At 37.0% G+C, this 22,462-nt stretch overlaps 1 protein-coding gene across 5 annotated transcripts in view; it reads right to left on the bottom strand.

Annotated features, from left to right (window-relative positions):
* Positions 1–22,462, bottom strand: part of col12a1a (collagen, type XII, alpha 1a) — a 175,772-nt gene that overhangs the window by 106,643 nt on the left and 46,667 nt on the right. For 3 of the 5 annotated variants that reach the window (XM_056477770.1, XM_056477771.1, XM_056477773.1), the window contains exons 17-24: positions 21,236–21,363; positions 15,688–15,837; positions 13,948–14,067; positions 11,884–12,048; positions 11,455–11,601; positions 9,379–9,524; positions 7,552–7,681; positions 2,054–2,199 (exon numbers count right to left, since the gene is read on the bottom strand). In XM_056477770.1, the coding sequence (XP_056333745.1) occupies positions 2,054–2,199; positions 7,552–7,681; positions 9,379–9,524; positions 11,455–11,601; positions 11,884–12,048; positions 13,948–14,067; positions 15,688–15,837; positions 21,236–21,363 (1,132 nt within the window). The remainder of the gene's footprint in view (positions 1–2,053; positions 2,200–7,551; positions 7,682–9,378; positions 9,525–11,454; positions 11,602–11,883; positions 12,049–13,947; positions 14,068–15,687; positions 15,838–21,235; positions 21,364–22,462) is intronic. The other 2 variants (XM_056477774.1, XM_056477775.1) reach the window with 2 other exon arrangements.

Raw genomic sequence — 22,462 nt, 5'->3', positions numbered from 1 at the left:
ATTTATTAACTTGCTGGAAATTAGAACTAAATTTAGAAATAGTTTTGAAACAAACCTTTGGGCTTAACAAACTAAATTAAATATGTCGGCTAATGGATGTCTTCAGTGGAGTGCAAAAAAAAGTGCGTACAAAATTGTTTCCTTATCCACAAAAGTAAAGGAGTAAAAGTAAAAAAAGGTGAAAAGGGAGAATGGAGGAGGCTCGTTCTTTATCCTCACACAAATGATCTGTTTAACTGTTTTCTCGCTGGTGAAGCGTTCAGTTTTTCCACTTAGAAAGTCTGCCATGTAAATAGCAAATGCACCATGGTGCGCCATGATGCAAAGCAACTGACTCTTAAAGGGAATGGGAGATGAGACTCTGATTGGTTTAATCCACATTATGCTCAAAACACCCCCATAACTCATTAAGAGAATAAGCACGACCCTGTTAGATCATGCGCCGGGGCACAAACCGTATTAGATTACTCACTCTTCTCGGCTCATGCTAATTTTCTGCTTGAATAGTTGAACATGTAATCTGTTGTACTGTTTTTGTGGCGTTTGTTGTCCAACAATTTACTGTATTTGTGATGTCGATAGTGGCTAAGGTGGTGGATTAATAGATTTCTACTACTACTACTAAAAACTTTATTAAAGTTCACAGTAAACATGCAATTCCAAGTCATCTAGCAGAAATTTGAGCAAATGATTTGCCTTTATATGTAACTTAATCTTGCGAATACTTAAAGTCATCACAAACCTTAAGCTGTTGAGACTTATTTCAGTATGTTGATGTATTTCCAACTGAAACTGAATATTGAGTAGGGTGATGGGCTTTCTTTTAGTGCATCATTCCCTCATACACTGTAAAAAATAAATCCGTAAAATTTACGGTAAAAAAATGGCAGCTGCCAGTATTGGTATACTGGTGGTTGCCAGTATTTTACCGTTAAAAATACGGTACAAACCGTAAAAGTAATTCCTAATTTTTACAGTAAACTACCGTATTTCATTAGTTTATAGATGTAATATGTCTGTATGTTGAATTACCAACATCTAACATCTTTTGTTACACAGATAGACTCATTAACACAGCCATATGCAGGAGGTGTTGAGTAAGTTACATTATGAACCAACGCTCATCACTAACAACTTTTCCCACAAGCAGAAACGCGTATCAGTGTATAGAAGGTGCTCAGTGTCATTCACACAGCTACTAAACACCAGTATGGTAACACACATGAAATTAAAGTCATGAAATAAACATTGTTTATCAACATTAGATGTAACATAAATCTCTAATGTACATAACTGATGGGGAAACAACTAAAAAGATCTATAGTAATGTCAACAAAGAGCATAAAAAGTAACGTGCCATGTAGGGAATTCTGGGAAAGTCAATTTACAGTTATTCGCCGTATTATATTAAGGAAACATACTGCTAACCAGGTTACGGATTTTTACTGTAGCATTTTTACAGTTTTTTACTGTTGAAATCACTGCCATTGTTTTACAGTGTAGCAAACTAGCGGTAAGAGAGAAGTGGTTTAGAAAATTGTGACTGAGGTCATCAAACTACGTCCACAGATTAGGACCGCCTCTCCAAACGCGTAAACAAATACTCAAACTTTCTATAAAGATTACCAAAACAATTTGTAGAGATTAATTGTTCACCTAAACAATAGCAATGTGCGCTAGCAAAATAAACATTGTACATTTTGATTTCACATAGACTTTAAATTAAAATGACTAGCTTTTTATGCTAATAATAATATTAATAAATGAGGAAACTGGCTTCTGCAGATATTAGTACTGGAAATCAAGACAAAATTGAAAATGAAGTCACTATCCTCTCCAAATGACTATCACTGGGTTGACATTACCGACAATAACTCTGTCTCCAAACTAAATCTCTAAGCACATTCTCTCTTTCTACTGCTAAACGTTTAAAATGGAGGACCAATTTCACATTCTCTCAGATTCTACACTGCCCTTAGTTTAAGTGTTAATATTCAGGCTGTTGTTGAAGACTGAAGCCAGGCTGTGGTTAAAATGTGTGTCGTCCTCGTACCTCCTGCTCCACAAAGGGTTCAGTGGCGTTAAGGGCCTTGTAGAGAAGCATGTAGCCTGTGGCCCCTGTGGCTGCCTCCCATCTCACATTCATGGTGGTGGAGCGCTCTTTGTAGATGTTCATGCTCCTCACAGCACTGAGAGGCACTACAGAAGGGAACAGGTCTTTTCTCTCTTTCTATTGTTTATCTCAGGCCCTGACTCTCTCCATCTAAGCGGACTCAAGCTCATGGAGTGATGGGAAGGTGGAATGAGGTGCCATGAAGGACAATGACTGGATGAGAATGATCATGGATACTCACGTGATGGAAATGACTGACAGACAAACAGACAAATGTCAACGTATACACTGCAAAACACTATTATTTTTTGTCTTGTTTTCTGGGAGAAATATTTATACTATACAGAAAAATGTATTTACTTAAGAAGCAAAACAAATCTAATCTTGTGAACTTACAGCATTATTTAAATTCTGTCATCATTTACTCAAGTATTTCCAAACCGTTTCCTTCTTCTGTTGAACACAAGAGAAGATATTTTGGAGAATGTTAAAAAAACTGGTAGCCGTTGACTTCTGTAGTACTTGTTTTCCTATAATGAATATCATGGCTATCAGTTTTTGAACATTCATCGAAGTATCTTCTTTTTTGTTCAACAATAGAAACTTCAATTTAGCATGAATTAGACTTTTTTAAATGAAAAATGCCTTTAAAGGTTTATTTTTAGCATTTTCACCTTTATTTGACAGGACATTACGATGACCGGAAGTGAAGTAAGAGAAACTGGATCTGGAAAGGTCCACGAGCCAGGACTCGAACTCAGAACACCCGCAAAAAACACTAGACTATCTGCGCAGTTTAAAATAAACCTAAATATTGATTTTCTTGCTTTAAAAGTGCTGTGCATATGTTTTGGGTTCTTCTAAAGCAGTGTTTCTCAACCACGTTCCCAGAGGACCACCAACACTACTTGTTTTGGATGTCTCCTTTGTCTGTCACGCCCATTACAGGTCTTTCAGTCTCTGTTAACGAGCTGAAAATCTGAGTCAGGTGTGTTTGGTTTAGGAGACATGGAAAATGTGCAGAGGTGGTGGTCCCCCAGAAACATGGGGGGAGAAACACTGTTCTAAAGCATAAAACTACCAATATATGCTACCATATTTTTAATAAACAGACAAAAAACGATGCGAAAGTAAGTTATTCTCCTTTGAAAACGTGTGTTCTGTGTCAGAATGTCTGTCTTTAGTTTTAGTCTCTATAACCAGCCCACTGCCAGTTTACCCGATTGCATTTTAGCACTCTGGGTTGCCTTGGTGGAAAACACAGTGCATTTCATTTCAGTTTTAAAGGCTGCTTCAATGTATGTGGTCAGGTCTAAAACTGTGACCTTCTGAGGACAGTAGCAGCCTCCAAAATGAGACGCAGAAAATTATAAAAATCCACATGAGGTGGTATAGCAAACAATACAAATGTAATGTAAGCATTAGATGAGCAGTACATAGTAAGGCTCCTTTTGGTATCATCAATCTGGCAACCTGTAAGTCTGTGGAGTCATTAGAGGAGGGGTCGGGTGAAAAAAACCTCCAATATTTTGAAATTGGACTGTAATACCTAGTTCAACCACTAGGGTTATCAATCATACTGCACCTTTAAACATCAACTCGCTTATTTTTGATATATTTCTCAGAAAGCAAGTCATTTGCTTCTTCAGTAAATGCGTCCCGGTTTAAGAATGTTTTGATGTTTATGCTAAAAAACAAGACAAAAATATTGAGCAAGAAAATAATTTTGCAGTGTAAAGACAATGATGATTTCATGTATGCGCATGTATAAAACACGGACACTTTGCGATGCAAAAGCAGCATCATGCCAGACGAAACGCCATTGCATTCAGAGTGCTGTGAAAGGAATGATGGGGTTAGGGTTACGGCATCATGTTAATTCACGGTCAAATGTGGCAAAAACAAGTTCAGCAACATAAGCACACACGCATTGCATAGCATTTTAATTGCATCTTCTCAGTAACTGGCTAAACATCAGTGGAATCAAAGTTCATTTGACAAGGTGAATCAGACAAAACATATCTGAAATATTTAAATCAAAGAAAATAAATAAGTGCATGTTTAGTACTTTTATATATATATATATATATATTAGAGTATATATTAGAGATGCACAATATATCAGTGGCCATATCAATATCAGCCGAAAAATTTAATTTTTTATGTTATCGTTATTGTTCCGATATCAAAATTAGGCCGATATCATTAGGCCAATAAATGACATAATTGTACAGAACTGCCTGCCTTGTAAGCACGAGAGAATCTTTTGGAAGAGTGGTTATAAAGTGTCAAGTGACTAACAAGTGTCCATTACTGTATCACTTTAAATCAAGAACATTTGAGCTAGTTTAGGTCTTAGTTCTTTCATTTTCGTTTTATTTAAAATTAACTTGTTTGTTAATTAAATCCAGTTTTGTCATTTAACCTGTTATTTTATGCAACAGTCAAGTTGCATGGTATTTTGATATGCGAAGAAAAAGAAATAATTTAATCTTGGCATGCTGATTTATTTACAGTATAATCATGAACATAGCTCTGTAAAATCACCTTGCAAATTTTAAAATGATAGCTTTTTTTTTTTTTTGCATAGGCTGTTCTAAGATCAGTTCACATTTTTATGAAGTTTTTTTTTTTTTTTTTATACTTTTTTAGGGGTTTTCACCTTTATTTGACAGGACATTAGAGAGAATTGACAGGAAAGTGTGGGGAGCAGAGAGAGGGGAAGGATCGGACCTCGAGGTGTGAATCGAACTCAGGTCGCCGTGAACACCGGAGTGCATGTGTCGGTGCACTTTCCACTACGCCATTGGCACTGACATTTTAATGAAGTTTTAAAAATAAAATCAGTTATTTACTGTACAAAAATATAACATTTTTTAAATAATTAAATTTATTGGCTAATATATCGGTTATCGGCCTCCAAATCTAAAGATTTATTGGTTATCAGTATCAGCCCAAAAATCCATACCGGTGCATCCCTAATATATATATATTTATATACATACAGTTGAAGTCAGAATTATTAGTCCCCCTTTGATTTTTTTTTATATTTCTCAAATGATGTTTAACAGAGCAAGGAAATTTTCACAGTATGTCTGATAATATTTTTTCTTCTGGTGAAAGTCTTATTTGTTTTATTTCAGCTAGAAAAAAAGTGGTTTTTCATTTTTAAACACCATTTTAAGGACAAAGTTATCAGCCCCTTTAAGCTATTTTTATTTTCGATAGTCTACAGAACAAACCATCGTTATACAATAACTTGCCTAATTACCCTAACCTGCCAAGTTAACCTAATTAACCTAATTAAGCCTTTAAATATCACTTTAAGCTGTATAGAAGTGTCTTGAAGAATATCTAGTCAAATATTATTTACTGTCATCATGACAAAGATAAAATAAATCAGTGATTAGAAATGAGTTATTAAAACTATTATGTTTAGAAATGTGTTGAAAATATCTCTTCGTTAAAAATTGGGGAAAAATTAAACAGGGGGGCTAATAATTCTGACTTTAACTGTATATATATATATATATATATATATATATATATATATATATATATATATATATAGTATTTCTGTCAATAAAATAATGCTAATTCTAGAGAAATTTTATGTCAAATTTCATATTTCTTTATGAAATGTTAGCTGGACATGTTTTGTAAGATTCAGAACAATGTGAAACAACAACTATTAACACAAAATATTAAAGTACAACCATGCAAAACAACAACGATTTACAACAAAATAGTAAAACCAACATAAACACAACTGCAGAAGCACTTCCTCATCAATATGTGATATGTCGAATGTGTGTAAATAATTCAGTTCCTGATTATTTCTTAAGTGTCTTTTTTCGTGTGTGTTTGTGTGTGCTGATTAGGGGTGTAACTATTTATGTATTCGTCCTGAACCATCACAGTAGGGGTGTCACGGTTGAGTTCACGCACTCTGACTGGGAATACAGTCAGAACAGATGTCTTAATCGCTGGAGCTAGAAAAGAAAGACCACAGTGCAACAACTTAGCAGCCATTGACAAAGATTGTGTCTTTGCATCTGAAAACGCACTCAGAAATGGTTCCATCATGTTGCAGTCGTCGGGCAGCACAGTGGCTGTGGTCAGCACGTTCGCCTCACAGCAGGAAGGTTACTGGTTCGAGTCCCGACTGGGACAGTTGGCATTTCTGTGTGGAGTTTGCATGTTCTCACCATGTTGGTGTGGGTTTCCTCCGGGTGATCCGGTTTCCCACACAGTCTAAACCAGGCATGGGCAAACTTGATCCTCGAGGGCCGGTGTCCCTGCAGAGTTTTGCTCCAACACTAATCAAACACACCTGAACACCCTAATTAGTGTCTTCAAGATCACTAGAAAGCTACAAGCAGGTGTGTTTGATTAGGGTTGGAGCAAAACTATGCAGGGACACCGGCCCTCCAGGATCGAGTTTGCCCATCCCTGGTCTAAACACATGCGCTATAGGTGAATTGAATAAACTAGTGTTACCCAATGTTGGCTTATGACTGGATGGGCATCCGCTGCCCTGCTGAAAAATCCAGCTTAAACCAGCCTAGGCTGGTTGGCTGGTTTTAGCTGGTTGACCAGCCTGGTTTTAGAGGGGTTTTGGCCATTTCCAGGCTGGTTACCAGCCTTTTCCAGCCTGGTCTTAGCTGGTCAGGCTGGAAAATGACCAGCTAAATCCAGCTAAAACCAGCTTGACCAGCCTGGTTTAAGATGGACATAGCTGGTTTTGGCTGGGCTCCCAGCCTGGCTAGGTGGTCAAGCTGGTTTTAGCTGGTCATTTTCCAGGCTGACCAGCTAAGACCAGGCTGGAAATGGCTGGAAACCAGCCTGGAAATGGCCAAAACCCCTCTAAAACCAGGCTGGTCAACCAGCTAAAACCAGCCAACCAGCCTAGGCTGGTTTAAGCTGGATTTTTCAGTAGGGTGCATAAAACATATGCTGGAATATATGGCGGTTCATTCCGCTGTGGTGACCTCTGAAACATAGACTAACCCGAAGGAAAATGAATGGTTGAATGTTGCCGTTGTCATGCCAACTTGCTGCTGTAAACAGAAGCGCACAACCATTGCCCCCCTCCTCGTTCTTCTGATTGCTTCACTGCACTGGAACATACAGTAATGAGCGCTGCTGCGTGTAAAAGCTGAAATTATTTTATCTTGACTCAGCATCTTAAAAATTTGGTGCTCATGTGAGAGACACTACTGAAGACGTAAGTGTATAATAGTAACGCATGTCCCTCAAACACGTTTACATAGAAAAACAATGGCAATATAATAAACTGTCTCATCTTATGCTCCAGAGGTACATACCACACTGTGAATTCTGTGCACCGTTACACCCCTAATGCAGATACATATCGATGAGGAACTGGATCTGTCCATTCTGGTGCTGAGAGAATTGTGGGTAAATTGCACACTTACATGTGGTCTCTATGCCTCTGAGCGGGTCGCTGCTGTCCTCTCCCACCACTGAGTAAACCTTCACTATGTACTCGGTCAGCGGAGTGAGACCTTCCAAAACCACAGTGGTCACCGTCCCGTCCACAAACATCTACAACGGAGGAATACAAAATAACCTAGAGCCAGCAAGAGCAGGACACCACTGTGCTTTCAGAGCAAACAAATCCAGCTTTTCTGGGTCAAATCCAAGTTAGCCTTTCCAAATTGCTTCCGGACTTCAAGGCTTTCTGAAGAAATTGAGCTTTAGCTCAACACAATGCATCACTTTGCCACTATTAGCAGTTCATGCTGATGGTGCTTTCACACCAGATGTGGATGAATTGCTAAGCGGAAGTGATTTACATGTTAAGTCTATGCAAAGATGTGACTGACGCAATGAGAGTGAATGATGCGTCACAAATTGAGCATTTTGGCTGTTGGACCACCTTAACAAGTGTTTCGCGCAAGTCGCTAAATAAAAAAAATCTGAAATTTGACGAAAATTCACGCCCTGTAAACCAATCAGGTGTTTGCTCTACAGCAGGGATTCTCAATCGCTGGGCTGCAGCCCACTAGTGGGCCTCAGCGATCCTGCAGGTGGGCCGCGAGATGGGCCGCTTAAAATTAACTCTCAATATTAAACTGTAATTTTTGGATTTGATTATTAATATGACATATTAAAACGACCAAAGTAATTCACTTTCTCCTGTTCTGTGATTGATTACTTCAAACTCATGATCACATCTGCAGTTAGTACACGTCAGTCTGTTCATTCACAAACTATGCATGAAGAGAAAGTGAAAGTCTCTGTGTATTTTCGTGTGAATAATATATCCCCATAGTTGTCCAAATTAATGTCCTGTGAGTGTTTTATAATGGACTCGTGCCCATACAGGAGGACCTAGCAAGGCTCAATGGTGTTTCTGCCATAGACTGTAAAATAAACCTGCATATGAGCTTCAGACGCGCTCTGGCGGAGCTGTTTACGGAGCTGTCAGCAATGAGAGATCCTCCACAAATATCCAGCTGAAAACTCAACCGCCATCAGATCGACACGTATCAACAGATTAATGGTGTTTTACTGTATTTTACATTTATATGTATGTGTATATATATATATATATATATATATGTATATGTATATATGTATATATATATTTTCTAATATATATTATATATATATTTATATGTATATATATATATATATATATATATATATATATATATATATATATATATGTATGTATATATATATATATATATATATATATATATATATGTATATATATATATATATATATATATATGTATATATTTATATATATGTATGTATATATATATATATATATATATATATATATATATATATGTGTATATATATATATATATATATATATATATATATATATATATATATATATATATGTATATATTTATATATATATATATATATATATATATATATATTTATATATATATATATATATATATATATATATATATATATATATATATATATATATATATATATATATATATATATATATATATATATATATATATACATATACATATACACACATATATATATATATATATACATATATATAATATATACATATAATGTGTGTGTGTATAAATATATATATCATATATATATTTATACACACACACACACACACACATTTTGATTGTTCGGGCTTTAACCAAAATCTGGGTAATTTTTATGTCAACAGCTCCTTTAGAAAAACATTTGCCTGGAAAATAATCATAAGGTGTTCAATACTGTATGGCTGTATGGGCTGATACCTGTTGCTGTGGTTCTCCTCCAGCGGTGCTCACATACTCCACTCTATACTTCTCCACAGGCCCGTCAGGAGCCACCCATGTGGCACGGAAAGAGTAATGTGTGACATCTGAGGTGGTCAGATCAGTGGGTGGCTCTGGTCCTCCTCCTGAGATGGAGAATGACAGTAATTAGGCTTCAACCTTTGACCCTTCACATACTTCAGAATGGACAGTTTTACGGTCTCTGTCATCAGGGCTGTTTCTCACAACTGAATCACTCTTTCTCTGAATAACATTGCTTTTTTTGCTTACCTAGAATGTTTTGAACCTTTTGTTTTTGTATTATTTATAGGGAGTTATTTTATAATTCACTTTCAATGCATTTGATAAAAATTATAAAATAAATAAGTCAATTTTTAGTACTATTTAGATTTTTTATTGTCATTACCATAATATAATATAATATAATATAATATAATATAATATAATATAATATAATATAATATAATATAATATAATATAATATAATATAATATAATATAATATAATAATATAATATACTTTCATCAAGGCAAATACAAAATAAATGAGGTATTATGAATTTGTTATTAAAACTATTATGTTTATAAATTTGTTAAAAAAAGTCTCATCTCTGTTAAATTTCAGAAGACGGCTAATAATTATGAATTCAGCTATATATATATATATATATATATATATATATATATATATATATATATATACACACACATACATACATACATACATACATGCATACATTTGAAATGTTTTTACCTATTTCTCTGTGAATATAACAATATATATTGTGCATTTAAACAAAACAGTTTCATTAAACATTTACATATTCAATAAAATAAGAATGTGGTCATTTACGATATTCAGGAACAGAAAGATAATATATTTAACTTCAAATGATGATACTTCTGTTCGCTCTCTATCTGATGATGACTTTTCAGAAATAAAATAATCCAATGCTAATAATAAACGAATCCTATCTACCGTTTTAGCAACATTGGAACAAAAATATATCATGACTGTCTTTTTTTTTATTCTAATAAGGACCCATGAGAATAAAGTGAAACTAAGCGGCTGAAATTGTGTTAGCACATGGTGAATAGTGTCTGAAATGCAGCCTTGTTATCTTAATGTGTTGATGAGTGCTGTCGTCTGCTAATCCAGAAGTATTTGCCTTTCCTTTCTTTTCTCTTTTCCCCCTTTTAGAAAGAAAAGAGGCTAGTTGAAGCCCCTGAAGGCTTGAACCTTTTCATTATAAAAACCTTGACAGAAAAAAAGTATGGCTTGTAGCAGAAGAGTTCAGAAATAGCACTGACTGCTGTAAAAGACTCTGTCTGCTCTTGATTTCAGAACATTTGGTGAATAGTATTATCTGAATAGTATTAATTTCAGTGTTACTGCAAGTTGCTGCAAATCTCACCTTTTATAGTTAATAAGTAAAATTAACAAAGAAGTAAAAAAGAAACAGCTTTGAGATTAAAAAACAAATGATAAAATTACATTTTGAAGCAAATTTTTTTTACAATTGTCTTATTTTTTCCAAGATGGCTGTCCTGTAAACCAAATTAGCACACAATAATTACACAGTGTGATATTTTCTTTATTTTATAATAACTCAATAGAGCACAATCAATTATTCCACTTTTACTACTGTTACCGCACCTAATGACATCCTTCAGATATTGTATTTCAGACATTTGTCAGATATTTGTCCTCAAACTGCCCTTGTGTGTAGCACTACTTTCTTACGCACCTCATCCAAAGCCTTCTTGTTGTGTTTTGATATGATTTTTCACCGTCGTAGCTGTGAAATAGCTGAAATCATCCAGCGTAGTGATACAAAACTCCAATGCGCTCTAAACCTGCCTGGAACTACTTTAGCTGTGCGTTTATCTGAAAATAACTACACACCTTCGAATGTTCACCAGCGAAACAGCCTTGTAGTAGTATGCTTTCTAATTAAATAACAACAGGCCACCCACTGTTTACGTATTGTAGACAGCACAGATAAATCTAATAAGAAATAACTCTCCCATTGGGTAAATATATCGTGGCCCTGACCTGGACCTTTGACGCTGTTGCACAGGTTGTTTGTCAGGTCGTCCACGATGTCCAACAGGAAGGAGAAATCAGCCACGTTGTACATGTGGATGTCATCGGGATCGGAAGCAATGGTTCTCAACTCATTCTCATCTGCGTTCTTTACACCTGCAGATCACAGCGCATGTTAAAGAGATGAACACATCCTCATTTACTCACACTCAATTGTTTCAAAACTCTTGAACACACCACAAGATATTCTGAAGAATTGTGGGTAAAAAAACTATGTCCATAGTAGAAGAAAACACTATGGAAGTCAATGGCTGCATATCTTCGGAATATCTTTCGTTGTGTTCGACAGCAGAAAGAAACAAGTTTGTGGATGAGTAAACGATGACAGAATTTTAATTTCTGGGTGAATTGTCTCTTTAAAGGCAAACTAGTTCTTACCAATGGCGTACAGTTCAATCCCTTGGTCCCGCAGGTTCTGTGAGTTCGCCATAATGTCGTCCTGGGACTTGCCATCAGTAACCAGGACGCCGATCTTTCGGGAGTTTGGACGCATGCCAACGTTAGGCTTGAAGTTATTCTGAAGGATGTAATTTAAAGCAAGACCTGTGGAATAAGAGAATACTTGAGTCTAAATAAACAGCACAGCTAAAAGCCAAATGAAAACCATATTAAAGGTGAACCAATGAATAGTCCCAAAACACACTTACAGCCAATGAGCAGTAAGGGGAGTGTCTTAGTAACTATAGCAGAGATATCAAAAGGAGTGGGGACTTGTTAGATTAAGTTAATTTGTTTTAGTGCGTTAAATATAGAGACGCACCGATAATAATTTTTTGACCGATACCGATAATCGATAACCGATAACTCTTTAGACTTGGAGAATAAGAGAAGATTTGGTTAGAAGAGTCTAAATAAACAACACAACTGTTGCGTTGGCAGGTGTGTTTGTTTGTGTGTGTGTTTGTCTCTCTCTCTCTCTCCCTCTTTCCACCTGCAGGCCCCGCCCTAATTACGTAGGCGACGTGCCCTGGGATTGGAGGAAGTAACCCAGGGCGTCCTTTAAAAAGAGATCAACGGGCGTAGGGCGGGAGAGCGAGTTTTGTTGGCGTGTTGTTGAAATTGCGAAAAAGTTATTCCTGTTGTTGAGTTGTTTTCGTTGATTGTGTTTCTCGTGCTGTTGTACTAGTGTTGACTTTGTGTTGTATACCCATCCGTGTTTCCCCTTCCTATTATTTTTGTTTTGGTTTGTGTGTTTGTTAACTGTTAATATTGTAAATATATATACACGGTAAGAGGCAGTAGGGGTTGGACGCCACTTTTCTTTTTTGTAAATATTTTCACCTGTGTTTTTTGTTAGTCAGGGAGATAGGTGTAGATTTTGTATTTTTATTTCTGTTATTTTATTAGGTGTAGTAAGTTTCATTTGGGTGTATTTTTTGTTTATTATTTTTCTGTGGGTTCACCCCGAGGTATTTGGCTTCACGTTTTTTTTCTTGGTGATAAAAAAGAAGACAAATAAAGAGACCCTACATAAAGGGGTTATTAAAAGTGAATTTTATTTGTCGGGTGTTCTTTTATGTTGCGGCCTTGACCCTCGACCAGGGTCGTAACACAACAAACTTTGTCAAATAAGTAGTTATTCCTAAAACACAATTGCAGCCAATCAGCATTAAGGGATGTGTCTAGTAACTACAGCAGAGATATCAAAAGGAGTAAGGTCTTATTAGATTATGTTAGTTTATTTTAGCTCCTTTTAGTTCAGCCAATCAGCAATAAGAGGTGTGTCAATAGTAACTGTAGCAGATATATCAGAAAGGGGCGGGGCCTTGTTAGATTATGAGAGTGTTCGTTTTGGTGTTTGAATTACCAATAACCGATAACTCTCATATTATTTGAATGCCATTATATTATTTTCAGCATTATTGCATAAACAATAGGCCAACACATACAGTGAACTTTAGAAAAGTTTAAACTGATCTCTGAACATTAATAATCAACTAGTCTTTTCTATGGTCAGCTTTCGCCTATGGTCAGCTTTTGCCTACCCTAACTGCCCAACCTAAGAAAAACTGCAGCAACCATGTCACTGAATATTAGTATATCAGTGAAATAACAAAAAATGGAAGTCAGCAAACATGTGAAGTGGTTCAACCAGCGGTTCAAAAAGATATCGGCCTAATTTTGTTATTAGCAACACCATTTCAACACCATTTGGCAAAAGTCACTTATTACCCACTTTCAGTCAAATTTCGAAGCCCTCAAAATGAACTGCACGATCAAAACCCTGCTAACAGTTAACTGACAGAAGGTAAGGAAATATAGTTCATGTGTCTTTTTGATGAACACTAGACTTAATATAATATAGCAGTTTACTGATCAACATGCTTTTGTTCACCTCTGCATTGCATTTCAGGTTTTAAAAACAGAGAGTGCTGATTATAAATCTAATCATTTAAAAGTATTTTTCGTCTAATATGCAGAGTCTGAAGAGATATTAAGTACCGGTGAGAGTGTTTCCTCCTTTGTAGGGTAGATTGGCCACCGCGTCCAGCAGCTGCGTCCTGGTTCTGTGAGCATTGAGATGCCACTCGGTCTTTGGGTCTCCGCTGTACTGTGCCAGACCTAAAAACAAAAACAAAACAGTAAAATGCAGCAGATGTATCCACAGAAGATGTTAATGCTTAGATTTTATACTACAAATCTAATTATTTACTAATGTTTTTATTGATCCTCAGTACAAATACCTAAACATTCTGAAATTAAGATAGACAGACAGACAGACAGACAGACAGACAGACAGACAGACAGACAGACAGACAGATAGACAGATAGATAGATAGATAGATAGATAGATAGATAGATAGATAGATAGATAGATAGATAGATAGATAGATAGATAGATAGTTGGATGGATGGATGGATGGATGGATGGATGGATGGATGGATGGATAGATAGTTGGATAGATAGACAGACAGACAGACAGACAGACAGACAGACAGACAGACAGACAGACAGACAGACAGACAGATAGATAGATAGATAGATAGATAGATAGATAGATAGATAGATAGATAGATAGATAGATAGATAGATAGATAGATAGATAGATAGATAGATAGATAGATAGTTGGATGGATGGATGGATGGATGGATGGATGGATGGATAGATAGTTGGATAGACAGACAGACAGACAGACAGACAGACAGACAGACAGACAGACAGACAGACAGACAGACAGACAGACAGATAGATAGATAGATAGATAGATAGATAGATAGATAGATAGATAGATAGATAGATAGATAGACAGACAGACAGACAGACAGACAGACAGACAGACAGACAGACAGACAGACATACAGACAGTTAGATAGATAGATAGATAGATAGATAGATAGATAGATAGATAGATAGATAGATAGATAGATAGATAGATAGATAGACAGACAGACAGACAGACAGACGGACAGACGGACAGACGGACAGACGGATAGACGGATAGACAGATAGACAGTTAGATAGATAGATAGATAGATAGATAGATAGATAGATAGATAGATAGATATATAGATAGATAGATAGATAGATAGATAGATAGATAGATAGATAGATAGATAGATAGATAGATAGATAGATAGATGACATTGTTTACTACAAAATTGCTCCATAGTACATCAACAAAGTCCCTTGATTATTACGCCAGAATGGAAGTATAGTTTCTATACTCGCATAGTAAAGAAGAGTTCAGCTTTAAATAAGAAAATAATCAAAAAATGATCAAAGAAAATGATCACATCTCTTTTTGGAAATTTTTGAGGGAGATGCTAATGGTCTAATCTGATTCAATGATTTATGCTAAGCTAAGCTATAAGTGCTCCCGCCAGACAGGCTAAACGGATTCAAAAAAGTTGAAACTACACTAACAATACTATAATTAGAATATCAATAGTAATATTTCTCAGTCATTCCTAACTGCAAGTACCTAAGATTAACTCTACAGTAAGTCAGTGTCCTTTATTAATATTACTCAGTACTTCCTGTAGCAATTACACTGCAATAACAACAGTTTAAAGTAAAACGTAACCCAAATGTGAACTTTTTTACTTAGGAGTAACATCTAAGAAATGGAAATCTTATGAAAACATCTCCCTTTGTTGCCTGCTGTATTGTAATGAGATCTGTTCAGTTATTTTTTCTCTTTTATTGATCGATCTTCTCGGCAATGTGGAATCTCTCTTACCAATCTGGACACGATCCGGCCCAATGTCGAAAACTCCCACCATGCGAGCAATGAAATTGCGTATGGTCTTGAAGTTCAGGCGACCAATGCTCCAAGATCCATCAACAAGCAAGACGATATCAGCCTGGGCTGTGGTTTTACACTGGGCATCTGTATAATCAGAAAACACTCAGTCAGGCCGTACTGCTAATGTTAACAATAAACTAGTATTAAAGGGATAGTTCAGCTAAAAAAAAAAGGAAATTCTGTCATCATTTACTGTTGAACGCAAAATGTGTTGGAAAAACCACCCACTGACTTCCATAGTATTTTTGGTGTTTACTATAGATGTCAATAGCTGCTTTTCTCAAACATTCTTCAGAATATCTTGTATTGAGTTCAATGGAAGAAACTTGAGTGTGAGTAAATGCTGAGGAAATTCTCATTTTTTGGATGAACTATCCCTTTAAGCAGTCAACAAAATCCAAATGGACAGTGATATGCAATAGAAAATGATGCACACTCGAGTTCAAACACAAAACAAGCAGGACAAACCAGTTTATTGGGCATTTCCAGACAGATACATTTTACATAGCATGTTCGATGGCATCTTTTCAAACTATAAAGACTTTGTTTGTGAGCGAAGTCTTGGTTTGGATCCCATCTTGTGCTCTCTCCAGATACCTGAATGAAGCGAAAAAAGCGGGAAAGTGCCGCCCCGTCTGGATCTGCTCAAAGAAAACATGTTGCATAATTGTCTGATTTATAGATCATTCCCCTGAGCAACGAAAAAAAAAAAAACATGGATGGATAAACACTCAGCTAATCTTTTCAAAAGCTGCGGTTATTATGTTTATGAAATGTGTTATCTAGACATGCCTGTGTGGGAATTTCTTAGTCGCAATAAAACAAATTGTCTGAGGCTTTAAAGAGATTTATCACCAGAGCAGGTGTTGTGGAATTATGAGCCCTTGTACCCTAAACACTACAGCCAGGAACGTACTTGAAGCACGTAAACACAATTACAAAATGCTTGGGCAATGCACTGTACACATTTTTTTTCAGGAAATACATTTATTTTACAACTCCCCTAGAGGTAAACAGTTAGATTTTTACCATTTTTGAATCTATTCAGTCAATCTTCGGGTCTGGCGGGAGCACATTTATATTAGCTTAGCATAAATCATTGAATCAGATTAGACCATTAGCATCTCACTCCCAAAAATTCATTTGACTCCTGAACTCATAATTACAGAAGAGTCAATCAAGCTTTAAAGAAAACGATCAAAACTCTTTTTGGAATTGTTTGAGCGAGATGCTAATGGTCTAATCTGATTCAATGATCTATGCTAAGCTAAGCTAAAAATGCTTTTTCCAGATCTGGAGATTGGCTGAATCTATTCAAAAAAGCTAAAACCCGACTGTTCAAACCTAGAGGAGTTGTACAATGAGCTTTTTTCCCAAAAGGTGGAGTTTTATGACCTGCAATTTACTAAGATATTGGCTGTTTATTAGTAATTGATAATTAATACTCTAATTACTATTAATTAGCGGCAAATAAGGAGTTAAAAGTGAGCTAAACGTCTTAGTTAATAGTTTGTTATTAGGGAGAATCGTACTTTCTAATTAAGTGCGACCTCCAGCTGATTAATATACAACACAATAGGGTGGCATGGTGGCTCAGTGGTTAGCACTGTCGCCTCACAGCAAGAAGGTCACTGGTTCGAGTCCCGGCTGGGTCAGTTGGCATTTCTGTGTGGAGTTTGCATGTTCTCCCACTGTTGTTGTGGGTTTCCTCCGGGTGCTCCGGTTTCCTCCTCAATCCAAAGATGCGCTATGGATGAATTGAATAATCTAAATTGGCCATGGTGTATGAGTGTGTGTGCATGAATGTGTATGGGTGTTTCTACCTACTTATTTAAAAAGGATCTGAAACAACCCAATTCTGGAGATTTTTTGGGGAAACATGATTGTTTATGTTCTATCTACTTAAATTAGTTATGCTAACTTAATGAATTTGTGTGCTGGGACAACGTGAATGAATTGTGTGGACGCCTGCATTTTCTTACAGTGTCAGGGGTTTGTTTTTTGCATCAGGACTCATTAAATGAAACTGGTTAAATTCAGAAACCATTCGTTTTCACTAATTCCAATATAAGATGTACTTTGACTGAAAAACACAGTAGTTTCATTGAATTTCAGTGTATAGTCCAAAGAGCCAGAATTGTCATTATTATTTGTGTTTGTTAAAACGGCCTGAGAATATCTGCCTTTAGCTCTCCTGCTGGTGTGGGTCACCACCGGCTCTGTTTTCAATTAGCAGCAACATTCCAGTCCAGGGTCAGCCGACCATGTGCAAAGCTTTCATTCTGTATGTCACTTTTTTTTTCCTAACCAAGTTGTAAAGCATTTGTAATTGTAAGCAGATAATCTTTCTGGCTCTTGAAATTCAAGAGTCCTTCCACGCGAAGAAGGCAGAGACATGGCTACCATGTGGTGCGGTCACCCTGTCTGCTCTTTCACAACACAATTAGCTCTGCTGAAAGGTATTTGCCATTACTCAAAGCGGCAGACTGCACACTACTTTTCCCATTCAGAACGGACAGAAGATCTTTAAAACGTCATGCTTTGTTGGAACTCTTTTGATTAGCTAAATGAAAAGCAGACATGTTGGATTTATTAGCAGATGAGTGGTGTATGCTAATAGGTTTGGAAGTCAAGTTACATGCAGCAAGCTGAATGATCAACTGAGATCAGGGGCGCGTTTCCGAAAACTATCATTAGCCAACTAAGTTCCATCGCTACAAATATAGTTCAGGGATATAATGTTTCCCGAAAGCATCGTTCCAACGAATACTCGCAAACTGCGTCGCAAACTTGTGCGTTTGCTACTAGAACTCTAGAGCTGAAGTTACCCTGCTGAGAAAAATAGCTTAAACCAGCCTAAGCTGGTTGGCTGGTTTTAGCTGGTTGATCAGCCTGGTTTTAGAGGGGTTTTGGCCATTTCCAGGCTGGTTTCCAGCCATTTCCAGCCTGGTCTTAGCTGGTCAGGCTGGAAAATGACCAGCTAAAACCACCTTGACCAGCCTGGTTTAAGCCGAACGTAGCTGGTTTTGGCTGGGCTCCCAGCCTGGTTAGGCTGGTCAAGCTGGTTTTAGCTGGTCATTTTCCAGCCTGACCAGCTAAGACCGGGCTGGAAATGGCTGGAAACCAGCCTGGAAATGGCCAAACCCCATCTAAAACCAGGCTGGTCAACCAGCTAAAACCAGTCAACCAGCCTAGGCTGGTTTAAGCTGTTTTTTTCAGCAGGGTAGAAGCAGAGTTCTGGCAGTGTTCTATTCCCAGGTATCCGCCCTATGCCCTATTCATTTAGAATGTTCCAACATCTAATTTAAATTATAAAAAAAGCTTAAAGAAGAAAGTAATTTCCTTAAAGTCATTTTTACAGTTCAGATTTAGCAATCTTTGGACTGATAATTGCACTTTCTTCATAATGCGCTTTAAAGTCATTCATTCATTCATTTACCTTCTAAGTCCCTTATTTATCAGGAGTCACCACAGCGGAATGAACCGCCAACTATTCCGGCATATATTTTACGCAGCAGATAACCTTCCAGCTGCAACCCAGTACTGGGAAACACCCACACACTCTCACCATCTCACATACACTCATACACACTATCCTCAATTTAATTAATCCAATTCACCTATAGCGCACGTGACTGTGGGGGAAACTGAAGTAACTGGAGCATGCAAACTCGACACAGAAATGCCAACTGACCCAGATGGGACTCGAACCAGGAGCCTTCCTGCTGTGAGGCGACAGTGCTAACCAGGGCCAGGGCAAGCTGAACTGGCGCTTTAGGCAAACGACAATAGCGCCGCCCTCAACCCGAAAGTGAAAACGGATTCGCGAAGTGAAGAGGGGGGGGAGGTGTTGCAGACAAAAGAGAGGGGAGGCGGGGTTGATGGGGCTGTCGCGGACGCCGCCCTCACGCCACCTAGATCGCCTCTATGGATTAATTTATGCCATTTTAGTCATGGTTTTTGACAAAATCTATTGGTGACGTGTGATTTACAAGCGGAAATCTGTTACATCTCTATGTCAAGACTTTGTCAATATTTTATTTTATATTATTTAAGAAATCTGTATTGCATATGACACATACGCTACATTTCTGCAGTGGTTTGAGCATGTCAACGTTGTAAAAGTAGACCTTTCTGATTAAAATTAAAACAAAAACAGTAGCCGACTTAATATTAATAATAATAATAGTAATTTCTGAATTTAAAATGTAAATATATGTAAGAAATACATGCAAGTAGTTTGTACATCATTATTTGACCATATATCTGATTTATATATGAGATTAGCTTACATGTTGGCTGCTGCAGTGTTTCCCAACCCTGTTCCTGAAGGCACACTAACAGTACATCTTCCTATTCAAACACACCTGAATCAACTCATCAGAACATTAGAAGACACTCTAAAACCTGAAATAAATAGTTCAGATAAGGGAGACATCCAAAATATGTACTGTTGATGCACCTCCAGAAACACGGTTGGGAAACACTGAGCTAGAGCAAGTGGTTTTATGCTTTACACGACATGCAATGCGACAAGCGATTTGGCCGTCTGCACTAAACGCAACTGGTCATAACAGAAACATTTAAATACTATAGCCATTCATTGAAACATCAACCACTGCACTCCCAGCGAAATGGTAAGGGTTATAATCTAATTAAACCTATTTAACTTTATTAAAAGTACCTACTGTAGGCTGACTTTCATTTTCAAGATCTGAGGTAAACAATCTTCTGCTTTCAGTAGTATGGCAATAAATGTCACGTAAAATGGTGTTCAAACTCATATTGGTAGCATTTAACGCTGAATAAAGCACATAATCAGTACCTGAGGCGATCGTTGTCATTAGTTTATGCTGTTGTTTTGCTGCGACGTCGCAGAAAACGAAATTAAAATAGAATTTTCTAAAGAAGAAATTTTGTGTCGCGGTCGCAGTTAAAACTCGTTATAACATGAATTTTTTTTATCGTGTGTTACGGCACCATGTCTCGTGTAGTTAGTGCACGGTATTAGATTAGAATATTCTCAATAATCTTTGTAAATGAAATATAGACCCTAATTGTGTCGTTTACATAGGTTTCAATTAATATGGAAAACAAACGGATGCTTTAACCAAATTTAATTTTGGATTATAAAAAAATGTGTATGCATGAGCATGTAAAACAGTATAATTTGTACAACAAAAACATTAATTACGTGGATTTTCTCTGAAAACTTTGTTACTCCATCCAATTAGAGTGCCATTACGCACATTTTACATTGTAACTAACATGGCTCTAATGATCAATCTGCGACAGAGCAACTACAGTTGTGGGAAACTTGGCACAACGTCGTTAATTTCCCTACTATGGTAGTACTATTATTTCCCTACTATGGTAGTTCAGCCGCAAGTTATGCCATTGTTTAGGAAACGCATCCCAGATTAGTGGGTTTGGGAGGATTATAAAGAGAATCAGAACGTTTTTTCCCCATTTTAAGTCTTACCTGAAGGTGTATAGGGGAGGTTTTCAGAAGCTGCGTCAGAGAGGGTGGTCTTCTCCTCTCCAGCCAATGGCATACTCTCTCCTCCATCAAACATACCAAAAACATTCACTGTATACTTAGTGCCGGCCCTGTAAGAAAAAACAAAACACGGTTAACAATTACCTCGACCTGAAAAGGCTAATACATCACCTGAAGGCCAAAATGAGGATGCTGACTGACAAGTTATTTATACCTTGATTTAAGCATGGCCTTTGACACTACTTCTCATGCTATCCTTCTTCAGGCTAATTTATACATCTGCATCGAGTGTACGCGGTAGGTCTGGCGTAGCCTTGCACGACCCTGACATGGACCCTGATGTTGCAACATCAGGAGAACAAGGACTGACATATGTGCACATCTCAGTAGGATCCCATAAGAAAAAAAAAATTGGTTTTAACAGATATTCATTAATCCATTTTCTTTTCAGCTTAGTCCCATTATTAATCTGGGGTTGCCACAGCAGAATGAACCGCCAACTTATCCAGCATATGTTTTACGCAGCGGATGCCCTTCCAGCTTCAACCCATCAATGGGAAACATCTATACACTCCTGCATTCACACACATAATCTATGGACAATTTAGCCTAGCCAATTCACCTATACCACGTTTTTGGACTTGTTGGGAAAACCGGAGCACCCAGAGGAAATCCATGCATCCACTCCACACATAAAAGCCAGCTGACCCAACTGAGGCTCAAACCAGCGACCTTCTTGCTGTGAGGCAATTGTGCTACCCACTGCGCCACCCTGCTGCCCAGTTTTAACAGAAAATAGTCCCTATGGTATGGCATTAATGGACCTACCAGTGGATCGAGCACATTGTAAAACATCTGAAATGTTTCGGTCTTTCTAAAATCCCTCGGCCAAAGTCTGTCATCACAGTGGATTTTGAGTATTATAATTATATTATTATTACCTCCAGAATTGTCTTGAACCTCTGCGCTCCCTGTGTTTCGTCTTCTCACGTGCAACTTATTTATTATATTAAAAAAAGTCTTACTATAGCTTCTCTTACTGCAGCAAATTACATTTTTCCTTTTGATATTTGCTGCCAGTTTATCAGGAAGTGACAATTTTGTTCTGTTTGACTCTTTAGAGGGAAACGGTGCTTTATTTGCTAATGTGTTATGCGATATTCCAATTCTGCGCACACACTACTTGACAAAAGTCTTGTCGCCTATCCA

This window comes from Danio aesculapii, chromosome 17 (genome assembly GCF_903798145.1).
Source record: "Danio aesculapii chromosome 17, fDanAes4.1, whole genome shotgun sequence".
Lineage (NCBI taxonomy): Eukaryota > Metazoa > Chordata > Actinopteri > Cypriniformes > Danionidae > Danio > Danio aesculapii.
This window is presented reverse-complemented; position numbering and strand designations above follow the sequence as displayed.